This window comes from Mytilus galloprovincialis, chromosome 11, assembly GCF_965363235.1.
Source record: "Mytilus galloprovincialis chromosome 11, xbMytGall1.hap1.1, whole genome shotgun sequence".
Classification (NCBI taxonomy): Eukaryota; Metazoa; Mollusca; class Bivalvia; order Mytilida; family Mytilidae; genus Mytilus; species Mytilus galloprovincialis.
In genome coordinates this window covers 14958105-14969670 of record NC_134848.1, presented here as the reverse complement: position 1 = coordinate 14969670, position 11566 = coordinate 14958105, and the positions used below count along the sequence as shown (strand labels likewise).

Genomic DNA, 11566 nt, shown 5'->3' with positions numbered 1-11566 from the left:
GTCTTATCTATAGCTATATAAAGAAATTCGTTAGGGTTCCGCGGAATCAATTGTTTTGCCTAATTTTGCTGTTAATCGAAGGCTCAACAAAAATGAGGAAAAATTCAATAAAAAATTTCCCCTCGATACTTTCGTTTGATTTAAAGAAGTTGATGTGTTTTATCATGATAATTTACGACATATGTTTAATCATTAATCATTTAATGGAATTTTTTTCTTAATATGGAACACCAGAGTAAAATTCGATATGCATGCACGGAAATTTAAACTTTAATGGTCCTTAATTTGCAGAGAGACTTGGACTCTCTTTACATCCTACTTTGTCAAGGGTTTTACTGATGATCGGAGGAAGACTTTTTTAAAACATGGCCGATTCATATTAATATTCCCTATAATCACCCTGGTGGTTCCTCAACCTGAATATAGATTGACTAGTACATGTATATATACGACAAAACAGATACAAGAAGATGTGGCATGAGTGCCGATGAGACAACTTTCAATTGCAATCCAAGTTAAAATGTGTAAAGGTAGACCATTATTGGTCAGAGTACATACTTTAACACGAAGCCTTGGCTCACACCGGACTGCTTATTATAAAGGGCTCTAAAATGACTAAAGAAAAACATGCTAACGGGAAAACCATATCACCGGTCTCATCTTTCCGAAATTCAAAAAAACAGAGAAACGAGAAATACTTAATATGAACCTAATCAACAAACGACAACTATTGAACATCATGTTTCTGGTTGAGGACATGTGCAAAAAAATGCTGCGGGTTTAAGGGCCGTTTTATCAATAGTGTAACTTCACAACATAGAAAGACTCATATTTCCCATTTCCATTCTCAATTTTACATTATAAACATCAATTAAAACGGCTTAACTCAATCAAAGGACAAATCTAAATTGAACATACGCTGAAAATAAATTGGAATGTTTTATCATGAAGAGAGCAGTTTCCTTAACTGTTACAACGATTGTTTAATCTGTTCAGTAGTTTGTATAGTGGGGACCTATAGTTGTCAAGAGACAAATAGTTTAAGCATGCTCAGGAAGGAAAAAAATAAATTGTACTAATTACATACAATAGGGAAGTTCAGTAAAAGTTGGCCTATTTTCTCTTTTCTTTATATTTTTTCCGAACTTGTTATAGGCGCGTTTTTTCTTTATTCTTAAGCTATTTTTTACATTGTTTGCCGATGAGTTTCTGCTCTGAAAACGGCCCCATTGTGGGCCACTGGCCCCTATATATAATTACGATCGAATTTTTATATTTAGTTCTTTAACCCTTAAAATTATTAAAGGATAGCAAATTAAACTTTTATAGCCAGTTTGACCTCGTCCCTAACGATATATATACAAAAAAAGTAACATCTTTTGATTTATTGTCCCTTGAAATAACAACATGTGTGCACGACAAAGGCTAACTGATTTTATTAATTTTTTAGGTATTTATCTTAATTTCTATCTGAAAACAGTACATCAAAGACGCAATGTTTTATGGTCATTATAAACAGAGAAACTATGTAGCAGTGCACTTATAAAAACGGCTATTTGATAGTATCCGTTGAGGAGGTGTTCCATCATTGGAAGGAAATCGTATTGAAGAATTATCGTTGGTCTCTTTCCCTCGACCTATACTTCCCCTTCAAAACAAACAAAGTAAGTTATGATTAGAAGACAATGGTTAGTTTCATTCTGGTCCACCGTCTGTCCGTTCGCCTGTCCCATTATGAGTATGTAGAGAGTAGTAGCCATAGATATTCCACACAACTCCTACTATACTATGTTACCACTGTCTGTCCGTTTGTCTGTCCCATTATTTATGCCATTTTATGGGTAAGTAGACAGTAGTAGCCATAGATATTCCTCACATCTCCTACCATACTATGTTACCACTGTCTGTCCGTTCGCCTGTCCCATTATGGGTGTGTAGACAGTAGTAGCTATAATAGATATTCCACACAACTCCTACTATACTATGTTACCACTGTCGGTCCGTTCGCCTGTCCCATTATGGGTGTGTAGACAGTAGTAGCTATAATAGATATTCCACACAACTCCTACTATACTATGTAACCAGTGTCTGTCCGTTCGCCTGTCCCATTATGGGTGTAGACAGTAGTAGCTATAGATATTCCGAACAACTCCTACTATACTATGTTACCACTGTCTGTCCGTTCGCCTGTCCCATTATGGGTGTGTAGACAGTAGTAGCTATAGATATTCCACACAACTCCTACTATACTATGTTACCACTGTCTGTCCGTTCGCCTGTCCCATTATGGGAATGTAGACAGTAGTAGCTATAGATATTCCACACAACTCCTAATATACTATGTTACCACTGTCTGTCCGTTCGCCTGTCCCATTATGGGTGAGTAGACAGTAGTAGCTATAGATATTCCACACAACTCCTACTATACTATGTTACCACTGTCTGTCCGTTCGCCTGTCCCATTATGGGAATGTAGACAGTAGTAGCTATAGATATTCCACACAACTCCTAATATACTATGTTACCACTGTCTGTCCGTTCGCCTGTCCCATTATGGGTGAGTAGACAGTAGTAGCTTTAGATATTCCTCACAACTCCTAATATACTATGTTACCACTGTCTGTCCGTTCGCCTGTCCCATTATGGGTGAGTAGACAGTAGTAGCTATAGATATTCCACACAACTCCTACTATACTATGTTACCACTGTCTGTCCGTTCGCCTGTCCCATTATGGGAATGTAGACAGTAGTAGCTATAGATATTCCACACAACTCCTAATATACTATGTTACCACTGTCTGTCCGTTCGCCTGTCCCATTATGGGTGAGTAGACAGTAGTAACTATAGATATTCCTCACATCTCCTACTATACTATGTTACCACTGTCTGTCCGTTCGTCTGTCTCATTATGGGTGTGTAGACAGTAGTAGCTATAATAGATATTCCTCACATCTCCTACTATACTATGTTACCACTGTCTGTCCGTTTGTCTGTCTTTTATGGGTATGTAGACAGTAGTAGCCATATATATTCCACACAACTCCTACTTTACTATGTTACCACTGTCTGTCTGTTCGTCTGTCTCATTATGGGTGTGTAGACAGTAGTAGCTATAGATATTCCTCACATCTCCTACTATACTATGTTACCACTGTCTGTCCGTTTGTCTGTCCCATTATGGGTATGTAGACAGTAGTAGCCATATATATTCCACACAACTCCTACTTTACTATGTTACCACTGTCTGTCTGTTCGTCTGTCTCATTATGGGTGTGTAGACAGTAGTAGCTATAGATATTCCTCACATCTCCTACTATACTATGTTACCACTGTCTGTCCGTTTGTCTGTCTTTTATGGGTATGTAGACAGTAGTAGCCATATATATTCCACACAACTCCTACTTTACTATGTTACCACGTCAGTCTGTCTGTCCGTTTGCTTATCCCATTATGGATGTGTAGACAGTAGTAGCTCATAGATATTCCTCACAACTCCTACTATACTATGTTACCACTGTCTGTCCGTTTGCTTATCCCATTATGGATGTGTAGACAGTAGTAGCTCATAGATATTCCTCACAACTCCTACAGTTTGATTTCAACCTTAAGGTCAATCATGGTCCAGTTACTGAATTTATTGTGGTATTTACTGTAAACATGGTAAAGTTGCATGTCTATCGACTATCTGGAGGTCATAATTATCCTTCAATCGGCAATCCTCGGGTATCTCCGCTTCTCTCCTTCTATGAGGTACGGAATCCGCCGAGTTGTGACGATTGAATTATGCTTAGTGCATGGTTGAATTACTCACATTAATTTAGTCATATTGATTTGCAATGATCAATGATGATGCTGATTATCAGACAGGTTAGACATACCTTTACGTCAATAGTTTATTTATTATAATAAAAGATAAGAATATGTAGCATGCATGCCAATGGCATGAAAGGGACAACTCTCAAAGTTGTAATTCATGAAAAATTAACAATAATTTTAAATATACAAGTACACAATGTAGTTCAAAGTACAGCCTTCAAAAAACAGTCCGAAATTATAAGGCGTATTACGCCTGAAAATAAGGTGTAAACCAGGCGTAAGTGGTAGTTACGTGTCTAGATCCAGGTGTAAGGGAGCAGGAAACGTAAATTTGTAGTCCTTACGGGCGTAGAAAAAGCAGTAAACCTGGCATAAATTGAAATAAGCAAGGCGTAAGTTTTCTTACGTAAATTGAAAAAATCAAGGTGTAAATTTTCTTAGGGGCATAAAACTGTTGGTATGGCGTAAATAGAAATACCCATAATGCTTTGTTTAAAGGATCATGGGATTTTTTTTCTCAAAATTTGGCTCTTTAAATTTCGTTTGCAAGAGTTGGACGCATGGCAGTTTCATATATTCAGGGACAATTAGCTTGTTTTGTGCTTTTTGGAAGAATCTGAAATTGGAAAATACTGAATCCAATAAATTAATGAAAATTGTGAAATAAAGGAAAGTAGTAATACATAGTAAATAAAAATGATGTGAGTATAACTAAGTTATTAAGTATTATGTTCTATCAGAAATTTTGAAATCCTGAAACCTTTATCCTTGGATAATAACATTAAAATATTTTACTTTAAGTTAAATTGCAGTATTATCATTTAAATTTTATTACACCTGGTTTACGCCTCAGGTACGCTTAGTTTACGTGTGGGTTACGCCTGGTTGGCGCCTGGACATGCATTTTGAAAACACTGCAATGCCTCCAGGATAAAGTATGATTTTTACGCCTGGATTCCGTGTAATATACGGGCGTCACAGTTCGTAAATGCATTAACATGGCGATGCATATGGGTCAAAATCTTTAATTGTTTTTACATAGGCGGTAATGGTAACGTTTTTTCCTGTAGCTCAGTCCATATCGTTAACTTGGATATGTATGATAGCTTGTTTCGAAGCTGTGACATTTTCACATATGTGGTTAAATTTTCGGGGTACGAAGTGAGATTACTTTTTCCGTAAATTAGCAAACCCCGAACATCCTGTTGTGATGCGGCTCCTTGTGGTAAAATATCCCCTTTTTAACACAATAAGTTCTTTGAAAATTTAATACTTTGAACACATTCAATAGCTCCATAGTTTTTACACATTTATTCTATGTTCCTCTACTTTCCTAATCACCACAAATAATTAAGTTCAGTCATTTGCTAAAAATAGAAATATGTCCAATATCACTACACAGAGATTTTTTCTTTACACGTGACTTTTGAGTTCCTCATTTCAAGGCGCATTAGGGATGTTGTCCCATATATATATGATTAATAGTGACTTTTACAAACATTATTTTCCTCATGAATAAACTATAAGATTTGAGGCATTTTTCACATTTTTTGCAGTTTCCATGGTAACGGTGGCCATTTTGATTATTCTAGAGTTAAAAGTCATGTCTACATATGCTAGGCAACATTTGTTTTAAGTTTCATCAATTTTGAAACATTTTGAAATTTTTTCACATTTTTTTCAGTTTCCATGGCAACGGTGGCCAATGAGGTTTGATGGATAATTATATAGCATAAGCAGTATTGGATAAAATGGATAAGAATTAACCAAACATTTTAAGATGCATAAATGCATAGATTCAATGTCAAAATAGTTATGATATGGATACATGGTATAGATAATCGACAATGTACATGTTCAATGATATTTATTAGTACAAACACATTTACATTAAATGGTTATGACATACAAAATTAAGACAATAAACTGACAATTGTTAAATTGGTTATAATTATATTAGAGTGACAGTGGTATTCACAGTGAAGTTGCCGGAAGGTATCAAAATGTTTATATGTCTTTATATTTTTTTGTTCCTTACAGATTTGTTTTAAGAACGCAAATTCTTCAGATAAACATATCAGTAAGATGTTAGAGGGAGGAGAGGATTTAGTCACAACCAACGGTACTCTACAGACACACATCAACACACCGGCTGGTAAAACACATACATGTGATATGTGTGGTAGAGATTTTAGTCAAGGTAGTGACTTAAAGAAACATTTAAGAACACATACGGGTGAAAAACCTTATAAATGTGATGTATGTGGTAGAGAATTTAGTCAGAGTAGTCACATAAAGACACACTTGAAAACACATACTGGTGAAAAACCTCACGAGTGTGATGTTTGTTTTAAAAAATTTAGTGAAAGAAGGGACTTAAAAATACACTTGAGAACACATACTGGGGAAAAACCTTATAAATGTGATGTCTGTGCTAGAGAATTTTGTCGAAGAGGTAACTTAAAGATACATGTGAGAATACATACTGGGGAAAAACCTTATAAATGTGAATTGTGTGTTAGAGAATTTTCTCAAGTAATGCAACTTAAGGCACACATGGCTACACATACTGGAGAGAAACCTCATGGCTGTCATTTATGTGGTAAACGGTTTAGTTATCTTGGAAGTTTACTGAGTCACATGAGAACTCATACAGGCGATAAACCTCACAACTGTGCTGAATGTGGTAAAGGGTTTAGTATTTCTAGTAACTTACAGCGTCACATGAGAATACATACAGGTGTTAAACCCCATAACTGTGATGTTTGTGGTAAAGCGTTTAATCAGCTTGCTAATTTACAGAGTCACATGAGAACACATACAGGTGATAAAACTTATATCTGTGATATATGTTGTAAACGATTTACTCAGCTTTGTGATTTACAGAGTCACATGAGAATACATACTAATGATAAACCTTATATATGTGATGTATGTGGTGAACGGTTTAGTCAGCATGGAAGTTTACAGAGTCACACGAGAACACATACAGGGGATAAACCTTACAACTGTGATGTTTGTGGTAAAGAATTGACTTATTCTAGTAACTTACAGCGTCACATGAGAATACATACAGGTGTTAAACCCCATAACTGCAATGTGTGTGGTAAAGCGTTTAATCAGCTTGTTAATTTACAGAGTCACATGAGAACTCATACAGGTGATACACCTTATAACTGTAATGTGTGTAATAGACGGTTTAGACAGCATAGTAGTTTACAGAGTCACATGAGAATACACACAGGAGACACATCTCATGACTGTTATGTATGTGGTAAAACGTTTAATCAGCAATCTAATTTACGAATTCACATGAGAACACATTCAGGTGATAAATCTTATGTCTGTGATGTATGTGGTAAATTGTTTAGTCAGCTTGGTAATTTACGTAGACACATGGGAACACATACATGAATGATAAACCTCATGATTGTGATGTATGTGGTAAAGAGTTTGGTCAGCTTGGTAATTTACGTAGACACATGGGAACACATACATGAATGATAAACCTCATGATTGTGATGTATGTGGTAAAGAGTTTGGTCAGCTTTGTAATTTACAGATCTGCTCACATCATTGGTACTTTATTTACCAGTCAGGGGACTTACTTAAATGAGTGATTTTCTGAATTACTGATTCAAGTAACATTAATTCGCCTTTTCAGAAACTAGAGGACTATGGGTAATCTTACACCAAAATGAAAATAACGTTACGTCATTGGTTACATTTCAATTGTTTAGAACGTTTTTAACCAATCACAACGTTGTGGTGTACGCTTTTCCATATATTACCCATACTGCAGTAGATTCCTAAACGGCGAATTCCACAAAGGTTGAAAGTAAGAGTAGTCTTTCTTTAATAATCACCTATTTAAGTAGTGAAAATCAACCACTAGAAGAAATTATTTAATTTTACTGTAGCTTTAAATATAGAATACTAATGATCCAAGGACTAATTATGTTTCTAAAATTATCAGAACCAACATCTGTGTTGATAGGATGACAGTGGCGTATCCAGAAATTTTCATAAGTAGTGGCCCGTTGACTGCCTATTAATTAAAGAGGTGACCCGCTCCGGTCATGCTTCAGTGATTCCCTTTATAAGCAACCAATTTTTCCCCAGAATAGGGGGTTGGGGGAGGGGGCAGGATGAGATGTTTAAGAACACATAGATATAGTGATGTATGTCATGTATGTAGTGGATGTATTCTCTAGAACCTAAATTTATCCTTCATATAGACTAAGAGATATATAAGAACACATAGAGCTAGTGATGTATGTAGTGGATGCACAATTTAGAATCTAATCCTTCATATATAGACTAAGATATATAAAAGAGCACATAGAGATAGTGATGTATGTAGACTAGTGGATGCATGCTTTACAACCCTTCAAAAGCACTCCAGTGATTTACATGTATAAATATGCAAGGGTTAAAGTTGAATTGTAACTACATATTGTTTACCAAATGAATGTTATTTCTTTGTTTATCCATATCCATGAAAGTTCATCTGTGAATTTATCTATACCATGTATATTAAAACATTAGTTGTGGTAATGACAGTCATGAATGTATGAGAGTTCATCAGGGTATTAAATTATGTTAAAACATTAGTTGTGATAATGACAGTCATGAATGTATGAGAGTTCTTCAGGGTATTAAATTATGTTAAAACATTAGTTGTGGTAATGACAGTCATGAATGTATGAGAGTTCATCAGGGTATTAAATTATGTTGAAACATTAGTTGTGATAATGACAGTCATGAATGTATGAGAGTTCATCAGGGTATTAAATTATGTTGAAACATTAGTTGTGGTAATGACAGTCATGAATGTATGAGAGTTCATCAGGGTATTAAATTATGTTGAAACATTAGTTGTGATATGACAATGACATATCGGGAATGTTTGTGAGATAAAAATTAAAATATGACGTGGTATGATTGCAAATGTGACTACTCTCCACAAGAGACCAAATGACACAGACATAAAATAATTATCATAGGTCACCACACAGCCTTCAACACACAGCAAAGCCCATACCGCAAAGTCAGCTATAAAAGGCCTCTAAATGAAATGTTTAAAACAATTCAGAGAGAAAACTTACGGCCAAATTTATTTACATCCTCCGTTTTTCAAATACTGTAATGACTGTAAGCTGTAGGATAACCATATGTGGTGTACGGGATGACTGTAAGCTGTCGGATAACTATATATAGTGTACGGGATGACTGTAAGCTGTAGGATAACTATATGTGGTGTACGGGATGACTGTAAGCTGTAGGATAACTATATATGGTGTACGGGATGACTGTAAGCTGTAGGATAACTACATGTGGTGTACGGGATGACTGTAAGCTGAATGATAACTATATGTGGTGTACGGGATGACTGTAAGCTCTAGGATAACTATATGTGGTGTACGGGATGACTGTAAACTCATTTTCATGGTTCAGTGGTTATAGTTAAGTTCTTATACGACCGAAAAAAAATGTTTGCATCGAATAATGCTATCATGTCGTCGTCTGTGTCGTCGTCGTCGTCCGAAGACACATTTAGTTTCCGGACAATAACTTTAGTTTAAGTGAATGGATCTTTATTAATTCTTACCAAAAGGTTCAATACTACTAAAGGAAGGTTGGGATTGATTTTGGGAGTTATGTTCCCAATAGTTTTGGAATAAGGGGCAAAAAAGGGGGCCAAAAATCTGCATTTTTGTAGTTTTCAAACAATAACTTTTGTTTTAGTTCATGAGTCTCTCTGAAATTATACCACAAGTTTCCATACCATAGGAATAGTAAGTATTGACTTTGGGGGTTATGACTCAAAATATATTGGAATTGGGGGGTAACAAAGGGGAAAAAACTAGGTTTTTCTGGTCAATGGACAATTCAAATAATTTTAAAGCAGTGTAAGGGAGGTAATTCAAAAACATTTAACATACAATGTTGGGTATGTTCCGATTTACCTCCCTTACACTACTTGTAAATTATGTATAAAGAAATGTCATGTTTTGGACTAATTGCAAAACAGGGAGTGATAGAAGTTTTCAATTTTTTCCCCTCCTCAAATTTTCAAATTTTTGAAAAGTTTGAAGAAGAAATCGTTAATTGCATAATATTGTGCAATAGATTTGTAAGATCTTGACATTTGATTCATGTAAGAAACACATATTATGTCAAAAATTGGATCACAATCTAAATTCAGAGCTGTATCAAGCTTGAATGTTGTGTCCATACTTGCTCCAACTATTCAGGGTTCAACCTCTGCGGTCGTATAAAGCTGCGCCCTGTGAAGCACATGGTTGTGTTTAGGTCTTTATTTCTCATACTTTATGCAATAGGACTACTATATTTGTTGTAAAGAATGATTGTAAGGTGTACATGTCTAGCGGTCAGATGTCATCTGACCTTGACCACATTTTCATCGTTTAGTGGTCAAAGTTAAGTTTTTTAGTTTTGGTCTTTTAATCTAATACTATATATGCCATCGGTCACCTATGTTTGGTGTATGGAAATGTTTCATGATATATATGTCAGTCGCGCAGGTTTTATTTGACCTTACCCTCATTTTCACAGTTCATTCCAGTTAAGTTTTTGTGTTTTGTTCTATTTTTTTAAATTATAAGTAATAGGTAATCTGTATTTGTTTTATGGAAGCAGTGTTACCGTACATAGATATAGGAAGATGTGGTGTGAGTGCCAATGAGACAACTCTCAATCCAAATAACAATTTAAAAAGTAAACCATTATAGGTTAAAGTACGGCCTTCAACACGGAGCCTTGGTTCAATCCGAACAACAAGCTATAAAGGGCCCAAAATTACTAGTGTAAAACCATTCAAACGGGAAAACCAACGGTCTAATCCATATAAACAAAACGAGAAACACGTATATATTACATATACAAACGACAACTACTGTACATCAGATTCCTGGCTTAGGACAGGTGCAACATTTGCAGCGGGATTAAACGTTTTAATGGATCCAAACCTTCTCCCTTTTTCTGAAACAATAGCATAACATCACAACATAGAAAAACACACGATAAAATATCAATTGGCAGACTTAACTCAATCAAAACACGTATGATTACACGATGAACAAATAAATTTGATCTGCGATATCTGAATACAAATGCACAGTTAATTAAATATTAGAGACAAACATTCATGACCAAAAAGCTAACAAACAATTTCAAACAAAGCCATGGCAGGACATCACTGAGAAATATTTAACCAATCAATATTCACTTTAGAGGAAAACCGGTTTAAAAAAAAAATAATTATAATCTGCCCGACATGTCATGATGTTTCATCTGACCTTGATCCCATTTTTATGGTTCATCGGTCTTTTAGTTATCTTGGTTAATGTTAAGTTTATGTGACAGTTGTAATAAAGCTTTATACTTAGGACTATCAACATAATAGCAATGATTAGTAAAGAAGGCGAGACATTTCAGCATATGCACTCTTGTTCATAGAAAGCAACGGAGCCATGGAGTCGTGGTTTTATTCCGGCATTACAGATTCAATGGAATAATTACAAATTATTACATACACATTACAATTATAGAACGCCAAAACTGTCTTATGCACACTTTTTGTGTTCCATACAATCTAGACAAATAAATCATCATGACAGTTTCATAAAATCAAATATTAAACACACAAGACAGCACATTACATTACCCTGTTCTTGATTCCATTGAGGGCGTGCTAAATAAAGGAGCCACAATACCAAAATTCTA

The 11566-nt window shown here is 35.3% G+C and overlaps 1 protein-coding gene across 1 annotated transcript; it reads left to right on the top strand.

Moving 5' to 3' along the window:
- The first annotated feature begins 5862 nt into the window (after window positions 1-5862).
- LOC143051685 (uncharacterized) lies at window positions 5863-8919 on the top strand. Its single transcript, XM_076224596.1, has one exon. The coding sequence runs from the start codon at window positions 5903-5905 to the stop codon at window positions 7229-7231; it is 1329 nt and encodes a 442-aa protein (XP_076080711.1). The 5' UTR covers window positions 5863-5902; the 3' UTR covers window positions 7232-8919.
- The last annotated feature ends 2647 nt before the right edge of the window (window positions 8920-11566 follow it).